The sequence below is a fragment of the Lepidothrix coronata genome, unplaced genomic scaffold (genome assembly GCF_001604755.1).
Source record: "Lepidothrix coronata isolate B3197 unplaced genomic scaffold, Lepidothrix_coronata-1.0 Scaffold252, whole genome shotgun sequence".
Lineage (NCBI taxonomy): Eukaryota > Metazoa > Chordata > Aves > Passeriformes > Pipridae > Lepidothrix > Lepidothrix coronata.
In genome coordinates this window covers 876,062-895,011 of record NW_016690432.1, presented here as the reverse complement: position 1 = coordinate 895,011, position 18,950 = coordinate 876,062, and the positions used below count along the sequence as shown (strand labels likewise).

The 18,950-nt window shown below is 44.9% G+C and overlaps 1 protein-coding gene across 9 annotated transcripts in view; it reads right to left on the bottom strand.

The window, feature by feature from the left end:
- REEP1 (receptor accessory protein 1) overlaps nt 1–18,950 on the bottom strand; it is a 68,980-nt gene that overhangs the window by 15,873 nt on the left and 34,157 nt on the right. For 7 of the 9 annotated variants that reach the window (XM_017835238.1, XM_017835243.1, XM_017835241.1 and 4 more), the window contains exons 6-7: nt 12,178–12,228; nt 6,154–6,322 (exon numbers count right to left, since the gene is read on the bottom strand). In XM_017835238.1, coding sequence (XP_017690727.1) covers nt 6,154–6,322; nt 12,178–12,228 — 220 coding nt within the window. The remainder of the gene's footprint in view (nt 1–6,153; nt 6,323–12,177; nt 12,229–18,950) is intronic. The other 2 variants (XM_017835240.1, XM_017835239.1) reach the window with 1 other exon arrangement.

Genomic DNA, 18,950 nt, shown 5'->3' with positions numbered 1-18,950 from the left:
CTCTTCGGCTGGCGAAAATAAACCTGCTGCTGTGTCTGCATGAGGTTGTTACTGAGTGTCAAGCTCTTCACATGGTACTTTGTTTCAAGAGATTCACAGAGTCACAAATCCGTCTAAACCAGCACCATTCACATTATAAAAATAACAACTATGGAAATGAAACAAGCCGAGCAGTTATTTAATGCAGAGTGCAGCATGGTCCTGCTGCCAGCTTTTGGCCAAAGCCCACCGGTGTCAGCAGAGCCTTTTCATGTGTTTCAGTGGGCTTAGAAACACACCCAAGAGACGTGAAACCAGAACCTGAACTGCTCCTGATGCTCACAGGAGGACTGGGGGGTTACACATCAACAGACCTGAGTTTCAGCAGCCTTCTCTGTGCAGGGAAGACAACAGACCTCTCTCTGTCCCCCATCTTTCCAACTCACTTTCTTTCAGACATCACATCTGCTCTTAAACACGGTCACGCAACAGGATTGGAACCAGCAACACCAAATTCCATGTCTCAGGAAATGGGACCCATCTAAACTCCTGTAACCTCATTCTAAGGAGCCCTCTCTTGTTTTTACCTCATTACTCTAAGGCAGGGTGTGCTTCCACACACCATTTGTTCAGCAGCAAAGCTGGCGTGAGGAGCTTCCAGCTCCTGGCCTCTTGATCTCATGTCTCCCAAAACAAGACATCTTGGAGGCTCCCAATAAGGCAGATTAGCAAATTGGCCTGAGCTAAAAATAATCCCTCAAAAATAGTACAAGAAGTACTTTTAATCTGGATCAAACTCAGGATTTCTTCCTCAGTTCACAGCTCTCTACTACTGGACAGCTTGAGTGGCCAGAGCTGGGCTGTTCCTTCACCTTATCGCAAGGCTGCTGTTCTCTCTCTGATGTGACTGTCCCTGATGTGACTGTTGAGAAAATTGAGCCTTTTACATCCCTGACAGACATATCAAAACATAACAAAAGGGAGTTATACAAGCAGCCTCTTATGCAATTTGTGTTTGTACCCTCCCACCAAACACTGTGACTCCTGCAGGAATGAGTGATGCTCACGCACACTCCTGGGCACAGGGATGCCAGTCCCAAAGCAAAAAGGGTTACAACTGCTACAACAGTGCTTGGCTTTTCCACCTGTAAGGTTGGCTGTGGTCTAGCAATGCCCCTTCCTCAGGAAAATCCCATGTGCAGCAACACTCCTCAACACATTCAGTCAAAATAACATTTTTGGGTCCCTGTTCCTGCCACAGTTACTGATCAGTTGTAAATTCAGGCAGTGACCTTGAGAGCTGCACTTGTAGATGTTGGAAAACATCCTTATCACCAGACAGATCACAGAATCATAGAATCACAGCATGGTGTGGATTGGAAGGGACCTTAAAGATCATCTAGCTCCACCTCCCTGCCATGGGCAGGGACACCTTCCACTACACCAGGTTGCTCGAAGCCTCATCCAAGCTGGCTTTGGACACTTCCAGGGATACTGGGCATCAGGTGCAACCTGAAGCCCCTCTGATAATACAATGATAAATATAGTAATAACAATAATAACATAAGATCCAAAGAAACCTTCTTCAGCCCAAAAGAGTGCCTGAAGAAAGGGACCACCACAGTGCAAAGCCACCACTTCCAGGTGGTGACCCAAGTGGGGTCAGCTCTCAGTATCCTCCACGACAGGTCCCATATGATGACAGGGTTTTAGCTTTTATTGGTTGATTTAGTTAACATGCATTTTTATGTTGAGACATTGTTGTTCCAACTATACCTTAATTCTAACCATAAGCATCTCCACAGCCTTGAGGAGTTTCAGAGCTCTGATCAAAAAGGGTTGGTGGTTTCCACTTGCTTTTCCTTCCCGAGTGCTTCATCTCAAAATTCCATAATAGCAGGGGCTGTTACCCCTTAGAAATTGAGCTATGCTGTCTTGTCAGTCAAAGAAAACACACTGGGTAAGAACAGAGCTCTGTGTTCTTCATTATAACCATAACCTTTAACTCAAGCCCTCAGCTAATTCTCTTAATTAGTGTGGTCACAAAGAGATCAACGAGCAGGCACAATTCTAGCTGGCAGCAGCCAAGGACAATTAACATAAGCCTTCTTTGAATCATATAAAACTTTAGTTTTTGTTTTGGGAATCATTAATCTCCTATTTTAAGGTTTCTCTTGGCAACACTGGGAATAAAACACTTGCAAAAGGCAAGGACGTTTCCTTTTTTGTTGGATTTTTTTTTAATGCTGCTAACATAATTTGTGGATTTGCTGTGGAAGTAGGACAGAAGGAAAAAAAAGAGGGAAACACCTCTAACCAACAAAAAACCCTCAAAAAAAAAAAAATCTAAGTCAGCTTTGGGTGCCAGGTTGCTGATGTAAGAGGTAATTGAGCATCAGGAGAACAGAGGTGCAGCACAGGTTCTGTTATTCTTAGGACAAGTTGGTTATTTAAACTGTGAACTGATACAGTGAGTGGTGAGTGAAAACTTCTCCTTATCAACACTAATTGGCAGAAACTGCAGATAAAATGCCCTATTTCTGGAATGCACTTCTGATACCCTGCTCCTGGGTAACTACAGTGCATGGATGGAACTCCAGCTGGCAGTCGGTCACAACTGGTGTTCCCCAGGGCTTGGTACTGGGGCCAGTTCTGTTTAGGATCTTTATTCATGACCTGGACAAGGAGACCAAGTCAGTTTGCAGATAACACCAAGCTGGGTGGCAGTGTTGGTCTGCTGGGCAGCAGGAAGGCTCTGCAGAGGGATCTGGACAGGCTGGATTGATGGGTTGAGGCCAATGGACTGAGGTTCAAAAAGGTCAAGTGCTGTGTCCTGCACTTGGGTCACAACAACGCCCTGTAGCACTACAGGCTGGGGGAAGAGGGGCTGGAGCAGCTGAGGGAGCTGGGGGTGTTTAGCCTGGAGAAAAAGGAGGCTCGGGGGGAATGTTATCGCTTTCTACAACTACCTGAAAGGTTGTAGCCGGGTGGGGGATCAGTCTCTTCTTCCAGGGTACGAGCAAAAAGAAACCAAGAGAAGAGAAAAGGGAGCAGCAGTTTTGCCTGTTCCCAGGGGCATGTAGCTCATTTTTGTTTAACATGAGAAAGAACTTCTTTATGTTTAGGGTGGCACAGCACTGGAACAGGCTGTCAAGGGCGGTTTTGGAGTCTCCCTCTACGGAGACATTGAAAACTCACCTGGATGTGCTCCTGTGTAACCTGCTTTAGGTGACCCTGCCTTTATCATAGAATCATAGACTGGTTTGGGTTGGAAGGCACCTTAAATATCATCTCATTCCAAACCCCTGCCATGGGCAGGGACCCTTCCAAGTACAGGAAAGCCACATAAATCTTGTAAGGTATTGACCTTAAAATACACAAATATCTACCATCACATATGGCTTTCAAGATCTGGTCATGGAAAATACAATTCCTTCTCTTTTACAAACCAAGGAGCAAAGATACCAGTGTCATACCAGTGTTTTGCAATACAGCAGGTTGTGGACTGTGTCCTAACTCAGTCTTGCATCCTAACAACCACACTGCTTCTGCAGACACAGGATCTGCTCCTTCAAGCCTTCCCCAAAAGTCTCCATAAAGCAGGATTTCTACTCTGAGCAAGGCTGCAACGTCTGCAACCCCAGACAGGCTCTTTATTAATGTTTCTAAAGTTGATTTTTGTATCACAGCTACTGCTGCTGGGCTTTCCAACAGCTGGTTAGAAAGACCTTTTACAAGAAAGGTGACGTCTTTGGCTGAGTCACCCTCATGTCAAACACACAGTCTGGGGTATTTTTGCTGACTCCATCTGATGTCAGACTGACTATGTCCCACTGCCTCTAAAACAGGAAAAAAAGAGGAGTCTAATGTTTCTGTGAGGGAGTGGGGACTGCTGACAGAAACATCTGTGGCATCTGAAGGCTTTGAGACAGGAGAAAGAGCTGTGTGGCAGCTGTTCTGTAGCGACAGCTCATGCACACATATATGTATATGTTACACATATATATAGCACACTTAATAGGCAGAGGCAAATTCTGTCTGCCCCTTGCTTATGTGCAACTCTCCAACTAAACAAATATGAAAGGTGCAGTGATAGAACTGTGTCTGGGCTTGGTGTGCCTAGAGCAGTGTCATCTCACACGAACACAGCCCTCAAGATGTGACACAGTTTGGCTGACAGATCACATTCTTACACACACACACAATAGTTATGACTCTGATCAATTCACCCCTCTGGACATTCTGACTATGCACAAAATTGTATCCATGAAACAACAGAAGGACTGGAGAGATCAGGACCACATCTTTGACTTAGTACGATTCAAAGTGAGAGCAAAGCTGGAGTCTTCCACACAGCACGATACTACCACCTGCAAGTGGAATCATCCTCCAGAGGTGTCTGTCCCTGTCTTTGCAGGTGGAGAATTAGGGACCTCAATGAAATCACTAAGTGAGGTGGGACAGATAGACGTCTTGGAAGATTTTGCAAATTTGTGCAGTTTTTATTAGAAGAAAAATTAAAATCAAAATCTCAAATTACTTGGATTCCAAATTCGTGATCAACACTACGCTCAGTTTGAAAAGTTCATGAACAATTTTTCAGAGATTCATTCTGAGAGATCCTTGTACAGTGTTGATATGAAACCAGACCAAAATAAAGTACTTTTGTGTGTTGAGACAAGGGTGAGCTGACCAAGTGAGCTGACCAGGTGAGCTGTCTTAAGAGCAAAACTACAAAGGCTGTTCTACACAACATGGAATTAAGATAACTCAATTATGCTTTCTTTATGACATCAGTTATTTTGTTCTAAATATGTGACTCTTCTAAGAGTTTTATATTCTGTGTGTGAACACTTTATTTTTGGATTCATTACTTCAAGAGAAGTGCATACAAGACCTTACAATAAAGATGAGAATAAAACCACTGGGCAACAACATTAGCTATTTCAATTTACCTGTAAAGAAAATCTATTCAACAGATAATGTTAAAAAAAATAGAGAAGTCTGTGAGCTATAATTCTCAGAATTTGCAGAGGGCTTGATGGATACTCTTTAAGAAGGATAAGACAAGACATTTCTAATATGTTCCAAAACTAAAGCAAACTAGAAGGGGCAGCAACTACACGGACTTGAATGTTTGCACAGACCTCAACACACACAAGCTGAAACTGCTGAATTGCCAACATATGTTTCACAAGCTACCAAGTGCAACTTTCCATGGCTTCTCATCACAGCAGTCAAGTTGTGTGATCTTTGGTGGGGTGTGGGAATCTCAGAAGCCATCTGGAACCACCTGCTTGGGATAACCCTCCATGCCTCAACTTTTGAGATCTAATCTGCAAAGCTATCTCCAATTAAATGTTTTGGATTTGGACTCACAAAGATTTCTTTAACCAAGCTTGAAATATTCTTTTATAACTTAATCCTCAGGAATGGATCTTATTCACACCATGATGTTTCTTCCCTTTGTTCTTTCAGAATCTGAAAACAAACCATTGTCCCTCAGAGACACATTTTTTCCATACCAGTGCTTATGTAGTCAGCCTTTGTATCATAAAGAGCTGTCAGATCTTGGTCTCTGCTCCTAGGAGTGCTTTATATGGGTTTTATTTCTCAGTAGGCTTCATCACCGATAAAATTTCTGGAACCACAACTGTTCAGTGTTGGAACAGCTACTGTACAGTTTAGGAGGAGTATAAGTGGGCCTCATTCAAACTAGGTATCCATTAGAACTCACATTTATGTTTAGATGACATAGGGCAGAGAGACTGTATCACCATATGGGGTCTTTGATGATAATAATGACCTTGTCCACTACTGTATGTTGTTATCCCTTCTTTTTGCACTTCATTAGCCCCTCTCATGGAAAGCCCAGCACACCTTGCAGCCCCCAGCCCAGAGCCCAACTTTCCAGCTCAGTTTGCAAGGACTGAGTCTGGCTCCCTTGCATGCCCAAGTCCCATCCCTGGTACCAGCCAGGAATAGTAACCATCAAGCAATGATCCTGTTTTGCCTCTTATGTTCCAAGAGACTCGACAGCATGTCTGTGTCCTGTGAATTCTGGTATGTGCTGCCTGCAGTGTCTGTTTCTGTCTGTTCCTGCCAACGGCATGACCTCATTGAACGGTGTGATATTCCAGACAACACAACACTGAAAATAACACTGGCACTTACCTGAGCTGCCAGTGCCTTCTGATGCACTTCTGGATGGTTTTGGGAGGCTCTGTTTGCTACTTGTTCGTACGGTGACCGAGGCAGGAACAGTGCTGCTGCTGTCTCCGCGGATCGTCGACAGATCCTGCATGCTAAAGCTCCGTAGTCTCTCAGACAGGGCTCCCTGTCCCTGGTTGAACAAGCAAGTAAATAACACAAAGTTAGACCCAACAGTGTACTTTGAGCCTTTTTTCTCCCTTGCTCATTGAAATCCATCAGAACAATAGGAAGACAAAAAAACTGCCCAGTCCAGTAACCTAGAGAGGAAAAAAATGAGTTGTTAAAAGCATCATTTCCCTCTCTTTGCTCTTCCTTTTGGAGTAATTCTGTGGCGAGCATCTCTGATTCTTCAGTGCAGTCGTTTGATCTTAGAGTGGCCTTGGCCATGGGCAAAGGAGCAGATGTTGTTGTATCTTTCTAGCGGGTACTTTTCTTCGTCAGAATCTGAGTCAAAGAGCTGCTTTGCTTCATAATTACAATGAAATGGCCTGCATCAAAATTACTCCCTTTTAAAGTTAAACATCTCTCTAATGGTATTCACCCAGCTGTTCTCAGCCATACACAATATTTCCAGGGCATAGAAAATTTGAAATTTTAAAGTAATAAAAAGATACTGTTATATGCAAAGAAATATTCCAGTGCTTTTTTTCCATGCAGCTTAAGGAAGAAGTAAACTAGCACAATATTTTTCTTTCTTTTCATACTAGTTCTCAATCAGGCAACAAACATATTCCTTGGTGAAAGGAATGTAACTGTTCTTTGTAAAGGATAGGATGGTTAGAAGACATCTTTCATTAAAACTACATCCCATCAAAAAGCTGACTTTAAGTATTCTGTGACCCTCATACTACACCACTGCCATAAAGTAGGAACACCAGAAAATTCAATCCATACAGAATCATAGAATTGTTAAGGTTATAAAAGGCCTCTAAACTACCTCAAGTGACATTCAGAATACAAATCGCTTAACTAATAAAAAATACATTTAGGTTTTAACAAGTTGTTGAGGGAGGAGGATCTGAAAGATACCTCATGGCATACAGTCTTGAAAAAAATACTGAAATTACCACATAGAGCCTGATTCTAAGGCACATAGAAAGGACTCATCCTGACCATCTACAATCAAAGGCAAAACTGGACACATTCCTTGCTAAAGCTGTTAGGCAACACTATCTGTCCCCTATTGCACTGGCACTGATCCACTGGGAAGGCAATGCATTAATTTACCTACTGACTTACCAACACCCCTTCAGAAATTTCCAATATGCAGTAATGGAAAATCAGTGCTTCAATCCCATATAAATTCCTTAGCACCTTACTTCTAGGGAGCATAAGTAGACAAGGCACCAGGTGCTTACAACTACAGCCTCTGGGACAGTCTGCACTTTCTACGTTCAAGGAAACTGGCAGACCAGTAATCTCCCAACTTTTCGGCCTGAAGCTTTTTGTACAAGAAAAATGGGTTGAAACTCCCTTCTCACCTCCACAGCGTATCAGTTTAACCACATCCACCTCCTGGACTACAGTGCTTTTCTGCATTGGCAGAAGCAACCAGCATACAAGGAGAACTTCCTCAGTGCTGTCCCAAAGCATCAGCAGTAGACTTTTTAATTAATTTTACTGAACCTGTGGTTTCCTAAGATCTCTCTGTGTGTCCTGTGTTTGGCAGCATTTCACAGAATCACAGAATGCTGTGGGTTGGAAGGGACCTTAATCTAGTTCCAACTGCCCTGCCATGGGCAGGGACACATTCCATTAGGCCAGGTTGCTCAGGGCTCCATCCAGCCTGGCCTTGCACACTTCCAGAGATGGGATTTTGCATTTTGCTTTCCTACAGACTGTTACAGAGAAGCAGTAGACTTGCTTTGCTCTTTCCCATTTAGCCTATTTTGCTTTTGAAAGTGTTTTAAATGGACGGGGCTTCTTTGCTTTATAGTAAGACATTTTATGTTGCTGATTTTATATGCTTAGCAGCAGAGTCCTGAGAACTTATGTTTTGTTAAATTGTCACCTCTGCCATCTCATTCTCCAACCTGCCACATGATTTGATACCTGAATTTTGGCTAGTCCTGCCAGTGGCTGAGCCACTCCTGGGATATGTTCTCACTCCAAGAGGAATCTCAAGGTAATCCTCTTAGGCCAGTGTAAGGTACATTTATCCTTGAAATGAAGTTTCCTTGCATGGCTGCTCAGCTGGGTGCGATCTCAGCTGCCCAGAGCTCAGGGCAGTTCTGGATGGGTTTTGGAGCTTGCACTGGATTTCTGCACAGCCACTCTATTCTCAGTGACTGATTTAAAGCCAACACAAGACATCCTACCTCTGCAGTCTGATGACTTGCCCAGTGAGGGCAAGCTGAGAGCAATCAGACCACTAAATAATATTCTGCTGTTGCAGAATGGCTGGGCCAGCAAAGCCAGAGGGTTAGCAACTGATGAGCTGCTGTAACCTGAGTGCTACATTCCTCCTGCACCCCCAGCTCAAGTGTCAGCAGTACTCAAGCTTTTAACCTCCTCCAGCTGCTCTGCTCAGCCAGCTAACCCAAATTCCACTTCATTCCAGTCAGCGATTTATGTATGTGGACATGAGTCAGGTTAGAGACCTGGCAGGGAAGATGACACCAACACACCCTTTTGCATGGAAAATGAAGAAGATATGTTAATATTCTTGCATTGCAACTTGTGATATAGCAGCACATAATCATCAAAGGCCCCAGAGAGAGCTTTGAAGCAAGGGCCTGATACGTGCCTGTCATCTGTGGGTCCGTTACATCAGCATACAATACACAACCAGGCCTTGAGCACACACTCACAGCACCTCTGCTAAACAACTTCACCTTCCTCCAAGAAAAAAAAAATTAAAATAGTCTTTTCTTAATTTTTGCTTTAATTTAACCTGAGTTTCTAACAGCAAAAATAAAATCTGTTGCTCACCACACAGATAATAGCAAAATACTAGTGTTACTGTTTCGACCATTCCACAAAACAGTTTATCCAAATCTCAGCAGTGGCAGGAACAGCAAACGACTGGGCTGAGTGAGGGCACTGAACATCTGTGAAAACCTACAGGCTTCCCTTTCATTTAATTTTTTTCCAATTTCTGCACCTTCAGTCTTTTTAGGGATAGACTTGATTTAATTGCTCCTAGGGCACAATGTAACACAATTCTCTCCCAGTTACCACATTTTTACCTGACCCAAAATAGAAACATAACAGTAATTACCACAGAATCAGGATGGTTTCAAGGTGAAATGGAGAATGTTCTTACCAACCTTAATTTCCCTGTCAGATAAGCAGCTGCTGTATATGAAATCACAAACATTTGAAAAGCCAGCACTGTGAGGGTTTGCATTGCTGCAGCTATATGTTTTAGAAATAAAGACTTTATCCAATTGTAACACTTATTATTCCACAATAAGACTTATCATTTGTTAGCAAAAGGAAAAAACAACTTAATAGCTTTATTTCAGAACAGCACAGATTTAGCACAGCACACGTCTCGGGCCGTGTTTCATTAAAACAATCACGTGGAAGATGAAGAGCAGCTGTTTGGGGGATTTTTGTTTACTGTCTTGGCTGTAATCATGCCAGTGTTCTTCCAACTGCTACAAACATGAGAGATATCCCAGCAATTTCAGTACAGTGTGTCTGCACAGAGAGAGGATCCAGGTCCTGAAGCTATGCCTAGGCTGCAGGCCACAGTCATGTTTTCAGCATGTCCACACATATCCAGGCTAGTTTTGTCCAGGAGAGTGTGACAGCAGCAATATCATGACAGTAGCTGTGTCAACAGCAAAACAGCAAAATGTTATTATACAGCCTTTGAAAATGGGGACTGGGAGGGCTATAGGACTATGGATGACACCATCTCCCTCTCTCCCCTCACTGAACACCAACTACCCTGTCAGGATGACTGTGCTGGCAGTGTGGGACCTGTGTTTTGGGGACTTTAGAGGATACAAGCATGATGAGGTGCTGGAAGACCCAGCTTTCATCTCCCAGAGCACAAGACTCCCTGCCTAGACTCAACTTCTACCTCACCCAGCTTCTCCTAGTCCCCATGGCACTTCTGATTTTGTAGACAGTGAGTTTGCTAGATCGTGAGGCTCTGGTGACCACAAGTCGGAAGAGGTTCTCTGTTCTTTCCAAATTCATCTGATCTTCTTGCCCATAGGGATGTTTGCCCCATAAGAGAAGATACAGCTCAAACTGAAAGCAGAGCTCTTCAGGCTTCCTTTGCCTCTTCTTCCCCCAGGATCTACCAACCTCACAAGGTCCATATAGGGACAGTGCTCTTTCTCTCAGGGCCAGAGCTCGGTGCTAGTGGAATAGGATAAAAGACAAATACTAGAAAGGGCACAGTAATATCACTTCCCAGTCACTGCTATCACTTGGTATCAACCTTATTTAGATGCATAACACCACCAGTGGTATTGGGGCATTACCCATCAAGACATGGACATTTGAGCTGCAGAAGTTCATCTGTGATTCTAAGGGAAGTTAAAGCTCCCATCCCTGTGACAGAGTAATTAATCTAAAACTAAATTAGGTACATCTGCCTGCTTTAGTCAAAATGACAGCTGTAGTATAGACATTCCTTCCTGCCCCAAATCTAGCATGTTCTCTCTTTTTGGATTAAAAGAGTAGGACAGAACACTGAGCTTCTAAAGCCAGCAACCTGAACACTGCCTTCCCCTACACGTTGTAGACATCATCATCATCATCTCCAGAAACAAACATCAAGTTCTGTGGGCCCAGAACACAAACATTGATGTAAACTGTACTTGCCTGGACCAGAAATCTTGATCCTTTCAAACAACTGACACTGCATAGTGACAGGCACTGTAAAAGGTACTCCATCAGAGAGCTGGAACTGTCTTAATTTCATTACCTCTCTATTGTTACTCTCTGCATTCATACATGAAGTAAAGCTTTTTAGAGGGAGACGCATTTAGGAGTATAGGAAAAACTGTGTTTACACCTAATGGAATTATTCATTATAAATACTCCATATACATAGGTAGCTAAAGCTAAAGTAAATAAATTTAAGCACGTAACTTAAAAATTTGCCATTTATATAACAGTCCCACTAAATATAATCTAAATATAAACATATAACAGTGTCTAGATTTTATCATTCCTTCAGCCTGAAAATATGAAAGAATTCTGTACACATTATTTAGGCTTCATAACACCTCTAATACCTACAAATTCCATTTTGCAGCTGTGGAAACTATGACACAGCATGTTGAATTGAAACAAACCAGGAACCAAAAGCTGCCAAGTCACAAAAGAGAAGCTTTTAATACAATTACTGTTAAAGCAGGATGGCACCTCCTGGCCTTTTGCATCTTAGGATCAGAAGTTAATGGACAAGCAAGGGAACACTAGGGAACACTAAGTCACGCTCAGCACACTTCCAGCACAATACTAAACCTGTTAATGTTCTCCCCTGTTTTTGCTGTAGCTGTGGTTAGTAGTTCTCTTCCACACTAGCAGACATGTCTGCATGCATGTTACAGCCTCCATCCTGCCAATGTCCACTACAAGGTGTAGTTCATGTTCCCACAATGTCAGTAGGACTGCCCCAACCAGACCTGTAAGAGATCCTGGCCTCACAAGTTCCACTGCAACCCCAACCATCCTCATAGGGATCAGAGCAGTGGGAGACAGGCTCCCTTCATCCATTAGTGAGAACACAACAGCAAACACAGCAGCTTGGCCAATGCAGCAGCAGCAACCACCTGAGTTAGATGTGTTTTCCCTGCCTGGCTGCTGGACTCTCTCTGATTGCCAGCAGAGGACTTAGAAGGCATTTTGCTGATAAGATCAAGGACAGGCTTTTAAAGCTCAGCACTGCAGGATCTACCCACTGGAAGGGAGGAGACAGCACATGGCCTCAGACCAGCCTCAGCTGAAAACAGTTCAAACTAGTCTAACAGGGAGCAGACATTAGTTAGGGTTTAGTGCAAGCACTCAGCAGATTACCTGCCCTTTTTTCTGGTCCAAATAGAAGGGTAAATGAAGTAGCTGAGAGACCTAGCAAGGAAAAAAAGAGAGCCATTGTGGCAACACACATAAAAGCTTTGAGAATAAGGTCTATTTGAAGCATAAGTAATCAAGGTGAGACATGAGCGTGACACTGGGCACCATGTGCAGGGACTCACATACACATAAAAAGCAGGGACACCCACCTGTGGACTACACCTCTAAACACAGGTTCTCCCTTCCTTAGCTTTCCCACAGAGATAGAGAAACCACTCCCTAACCCCGGCTGACAAGGTGTTACCCACTAAGTGTGTTTAAAGAGTAAAGTGGATTATAAACACAATGGGCTGCCACTCCACTCCTTGCACTTGACTGATGCTTCCCACTGGAGAAACCCCAGTGTCTGGCCTAATGACTAATTTAGACAAGGATTAGCTGAGGGATACATGGCAGTCATTTTAGTCCTGGTGACTGACAGGTCTCTCGAGCAGTAGGGTAACACTGGGGAATTACTCATGGCAGTGAGCAGAAGTTTGCACACAGAAGCTTTATCATATCTGGCTGCAGGCAGGCCCCGAGCAAAACCATCAGCATAAGGCCTGAGTGAAGAAGGGAACTGCCTCTGCCACCATATGAACACAAATATCCTACAAGCAACATCCTTATTTATGGCCAGGGCTTGCGTGCCGTGCCTAGTCTGGAACAACTACCTGGTTTGGAGATGCCAGACAGTATTAGAGACTCAAAGGGAAACCAGCTGACGTTAATGTTCATGGTGGAAACTTATTTTCATCCACCCTTTTTGTTTGTGCGGTTCATTTCCTCTCCTGGGAACTGTTTGTTATTGTTTCTCCCAGTCTGGTCTCTCTGTACAAATTTATTGTTTGGTTCTGCTGTCCTGTGCATTCACTGACTGTTGTCTGCTTCTCTGAGACACCAACCAAGGAGCCAAAAAGAAAGGGAAACTGGAAACGGTTACCTGGTTTGTAGCTTCAACAGCACTGGGATTTTATAGGTCTGTGAAAAACAGATTCTTAAGGACTTCAGAATAAAAGATACATCACACCCTGACAAGAATACTTCACTAAATACTGTGATCAGTGGCACACTACCATACGTTTCAAGAAAGCAATTTGTAGTTCCTCTTTAATGGTGCAACATAGCTCAGTCATGAGATCTTTGATTTTGGATCCCAAATGGAAATCCTTTAAAGGAAGCTGCTTTCAAAAGCAACAAGCTCAGCCCCTCTGAGATAACACTAATGTGTCCCCAAAGGCTTCTCAAACTGTGAACTCTAAATCACTCCTGACTTGTGCAGCTCTTGGCCATGCTACTGACTGGGGCACATGGTGTGACCATCACAGGCACAGTACTAAGTATACTGGTCAGAACTGTGCTCCCATGTGTTCAGTAAGCACAGGAACACTCTCCCTCTAAGCAGTTGGATCTAATCATTACAAAGAGGCTTTATCCAGCGTCTTAAAGGAAAGGATGCTCCCCACCCCCTGCCTCCCTCTCTCCCAATTCAAGTAGAAGTGCAGTTCTCCACTGCCATGCCACAAAAGCCAGCGTGTGTCTCCCACTCAAGTTTTTGCTCCAAACTCCCACAGTAAAAAAGTCTCAATTCCCATGGAAAATTAGGGATCTAAATACTGACTTTCAGGCAGTTGCACTGGCTACACCAACCAGATACTAGAAATTAATTAAAAGATGCTGTTTGTCTACAGAGGAAAAAACTTAAATCATCACCAGCATTTCCCTTCCAGTGCCCTGGTTTAAAAAAAACAGCAAATACACTGGGAAACTTCATGATAAACTTCTTGGGCCCCTAAAGCAGTGGAGCTGCAACCCTCCTGGGGAAGATGAGGTCCAAAAGTGGAAACAGGAGTGACATGCCGGCCCAGACAGGTGGTTTGTGAAGTGCTGAGGCTGCACTCCAGAGCATTAGCTAAGGAGGAGGATGCACTCAGGGAGCCCCTCCCGCCTGTCCGCGTGCCTGCTCCTTTTAACGATACCCGGAGTGACTGCTGGCTCCGGCAGCACCACAAGCCATATTTCCCCACGCATGAAAGGCTCCTGGACTGTTTCTCAGACTTATTAGGCACAAATGGGCTTTTCACTGACACCAGTCATGCGTGTCTGCTCCCTCCACCTCATTTATCTTCTCCTGCCAAGGCACTGCGCTCACTGCCAGCGCCATGCTGTGCCCCACTCCCCTGTGCACAGGGCGCACGCAACGGGCCACAGCACCAGCTGCTCTGCACCAGTCCCTGCCCTGCCCACAGAAGGGCAGGAGAAAGGCAGAGGAAGGAACATTGCCAGAGACCCCTGGGTTACACTGATCTGCTGATCTGTTGGCAGTGGGATGTTTTTTGCGGACCTCCTTTGAAAAGCAGAGTTGGGGTTGCAATTTGGGGATGGTTAAGTGGTTGGAATCAGGGTGGGGAAACACACTGGCCTGACTGGCAGAATTGGTTTGTTCAGGGTGGGGAATAAGGATACATTCAAACAGGATCTTGGAATCCCAGGAGCTTGAAGGAGAGGGTCAGAGAGCGGGGGAGGGCGTAAAACCGGTGATGAATGGGTTGTAGAGACAGAGGAGGCAGTGTCAGGGTCGGGCAGGGAAGGCAAGCAGGGATAGAAGAGTTGGGGACTGGGGACAGGGCAAGGCAGCAGGTTGTAGGAGGCTCAGGGTGACAGGTGGAGGACAAGAAGTGCTGAGACCATGGTGGCTGCAAGGGAGTACATACAAGTGTGTTGGGGAAGGCTGGTGCTCCCACCAAGGCATCGGCACCTCTCCTCGCTGCGGACACGTCCCAGCTGCTTACACTGAAACCTGACTGGTGCCAATGAAAATCCCACTTATGCCCAGGATCCATCTGATGGATTCACTGCCTGGCCAGGGCCTTGTAGCTGCCCCACTGCTTGGGCTGTAACAGCTTGCTGCTGCTCCCTTTCCACTGTGGTCCAAAAGCAGGATCCTTTCCTGCTTCTCTCCTCCCCAGAGGTGAGCTGGAAAGATGGTGGCAGCCAGTGCCCAGGGCTCCTTGGGAGTGGGAATGGCTGAACTAGCTGGAAATAATTGAAAACACAAAAAAGTGCAGCAGGATTTACTGCTTGGTCATCTAATCCCACCACTTAGGACTGACCCACTTGAAGTCACCACATGGGATAGAATCACCAGGCGATGAGGACAGGATTAGAGCCCCAAATGAGATTATGCTCCTTGGTGGGGACATGAGCTGCTTGGGGGCAGGGAAAAGATCTCTGCTGAGCCCCTAGCACGGGTAATAAGACCAGATATCCAGTGCTCTGTCTGCTTAGTGAGCATCAAAAATAGACTCTCTGGAGAGAGAGAAAGCCCCCAAGTGAGCCAGCCGGGCAGGCTCGGGGTGCTTGGGACACTGGCAGCTCCTCAGCCTGTAAAACGACCTGGCAGAGGTTTGTGCCAGCATTAGCACAACTGTGGCTTCAAAACAAAACAGAGCTGGGAAAGGGAGCAGGGGGAGGGGGAAGGACAAGCCTGCAGTTGGATAACTAAAACCTTAGGCTATTTAAGATAGAAAAGGGAAAGGGGCCAGGGGATTGGAGATAGGGAAGGTGTGGCTGTGCACAGCTTGCAGCACCTCAGCCTGCAGTAAATATCTAAGTAGCAGCATGTCACACACAAGTGGTAATCAGAGAGCCAGATGCATTGTGCTGCATGAATAAAAATGATAAACAGAATGGATTAAAAAAATATAACAGATAAAAAGAATGAAGAGATGGGCCTTGCCCAAAGATCTTATCATGAAAGACAAATGATTATGATGGATCTTGTGGGAGCACAAGAAGATCAGTTACCACAGCTCAGACAGAAAGGAGAGGACAGGGCTATCCACAGTGGGAAACTCATGTCCAGGCACAGGAGCTTGTAGATTTAAGCTAATTTACTGAAAACAGGTCTGTACAGAGTACCCCTTCAGCCCAGAAGCTCACTGTGTTTTGCCACTAGAAGATGCTGATTTGCAAAGTCTGAGTCCATTTCCGAATATAAAAGCATCTTTTCCTCATCCATTAATCCAAGTGAAGCAGGAAATAATCCTCACATTCACTTGCTGGTAAAAGCCACGTTTTCCATGGGAGCTGCAGGAGCTCAGTGCTTCTGAATAGATGGTCATCTCTAGAGGTTCCAGTTTTAACACAATCCTTTAAAGGCTGAACCCAAATGAAGGACTCAATTTCCCATCTACACTCAACACTCACCACAGAGTAGGTGGATATCCTTAAATCTTGGCACTGGGAAAGTCATGATAAGCCTCAGAAATAGTATTCTATTTCCTCCCTCCATGGAAACTTCCCCCTAAGGACTCACTTCAGTCTGGTCTGGCATCTGCCTGCTCAAAGTGTTTTCCAGATAATTAGTCACTTAAACTTCTCTCACGCAGGACGATCTGGCTCTGTTACATCTCCTCAAGTGAGCAAGTAAGGGCGTTGACATATATTTGACAGCAGCTGAAAACCAGGGCAACAGAAACTGTTCCCACCCATGCCTGCTGTATCACTCCTCTCCAGGAAACAGCTCCCTCCACAGCAGCAGGGACAGCTACGTGGAGACATGTCCACACCTGCCCAATCACATCCTGAATACCTGAGGAACCCCAGCTCAGCACTTCTGTACTGCAACACGTCAGGCTGTAACTCACACCAGTCAGTTCTCCCTGCCAGAAAGACAGCACATACCATCTGAGAAGGGCAAGGGACAGAAGTTGCTTTAACCATTCCTGACCATCACACCGTGGAGAGTGTAAATGTATCAAGGGTGTAGTTCCATGAGCAGCACAGTTAATCCGTTTGCTTCCCATGGCCAGGAAGGGATGATCTTGCTTTCCTTTCCTGTGGCCATACTCCTCACAACGCAGCTCCATCCCTTCCCTTACGCTGGCTCAGGCACTTGAGACATATTTGAGATAATCTGAGGAGGTTCAAAGTGCTGGTGCACACTGGGAGCAGAAGCATTACTCCATTTTGGAGGAGGAAAGTTGTCAGATAGGCTCACCCTCTCTGTTGGGTCTGCACCCTGAGGCACACAGAAACCAGCAACTTGTTGGAGGCCCCAAGCCGAAGCAATAAAGGAAGCCAGGAGTCCTATTTTCTCTCAGACACCCAAGAGTAATTTAAATGTCAAGGCTGAAGGAAATACATGAACACTCCTTGCTTTGGTGTAAAACTCAATCAATCTATTCAATAACAACCTCTCAGTCTTATTAACATGTTGTTTTCCCCTCCCCAAAATAGTGTGCAGGAAAGACTCTTCTGATCCATTTACAGGTTTCAGTGCCTTAACAGTTTTCTCTCCAGCTGGGCTGGCAGATGTGCAATATAACAATACCACACGAGTCACAGGGTTGCTTTCTTCCACCACTGAATGGGGAGCTTCATCAACTCATGCAAGACAACAGCTTCCTTATACCATGGAGACTCTTCCCCCTCTTCCCCCTTGCCACTGGAGCCACATTTCAGGGCAGGGAGATTCTTAAGAAAAACACCAGAAAAGCAGAACAGTGGGAAGTAAAATTGTGATGCTGACTGTTCATTCCAGTTCCACAGCTGATGAAAACACTGTTGCAGTCCTGCTGGAGAAACAGGTTGGTGCTGTGGGTTTGGGTTACTGTTGAGCTTCGCATATTCAGGAGCTACCCAAACAGGAGCCAGAATTCCATTGGGATTCACATATAGTTTCTCACTGTGTCCTAAAAACAGCTCTAGCACAGAGATTCTGCAGCTCCTTGTAGGAAGGGGCTCAGAGCAAAGGCAGTGCTGCAAAACAGGCATTCCCAGAGCCTATTTATGTCCATGGTGTGACTTCTTCAGGCTTCCATGGCAGCAGCAAAAGTGTTAAGTGCCATGGAGGCATCACACAAATGTGGTTTTATTGGGCATACGATACACAGCTCTGCCTTAGCTCCATGCTTATCCCAGGTTTCAGTCTGGGTTTGGGTTATCTAGCAGCCCCTGGGTCAGCAGAGCCTCCCACTGAAGAACAACAGTTCAGGAGAAGAACTGTACCAAGCCTGACAACCACAGTCTGCATGATGCTTGGCAGTGAAAAGGGAGGTAATTTTTGGTTTTGGCTTGTGATCCCACATGAACGTGGCACACCCCTTGGGCTCCCCACTTCTGTAATACCTTGCATTCAACAGGCTTTATAGACTTCATGGTATTTGGCCTCCTAAGGATGTATTACACATTTTTGCAGAAGGAAAGGCCAAGACATACTAAAATGATGTGCCTGAGGTGATATGAAAAGCACTTAGCAGAGCAAAATAATTTCTTTCAACTCCCATTCTCCTATTGTTTCTAACACAGTACCCACCTTGCCCATATGTTTCTACTACCCTTTTGCAACAGGCTTTGTAGACAAGTCTCATCCCCAAAGATAAGGATATAGTCACTGTGCACATCGACCCTAAGCCATGACAGCCCATGGCCAGAGGGCAGGACCACAAAATGCAGTTATCAAGTCCTGGCAGCTTTTATGCAAGCAAACAAGCAAGAGATGACAGCTATTTTCTGGCTTTGGCTCTAAGCCAGGAACAGAGTACAGGATACAGCCCTTCAGATGAGACCACTCACACAATATCTACCCGTTCCCCAAAAGCAACTAATGCCACTTCCCATTCACTCTTACACAAACATGTCTGCAGACAATTATACACCAGGCATGCTGCGTGTAAGCCTTGCAGGTGAACTTTTTTCACGAACTTCAGGATTACACACAAATTATAGGTCAC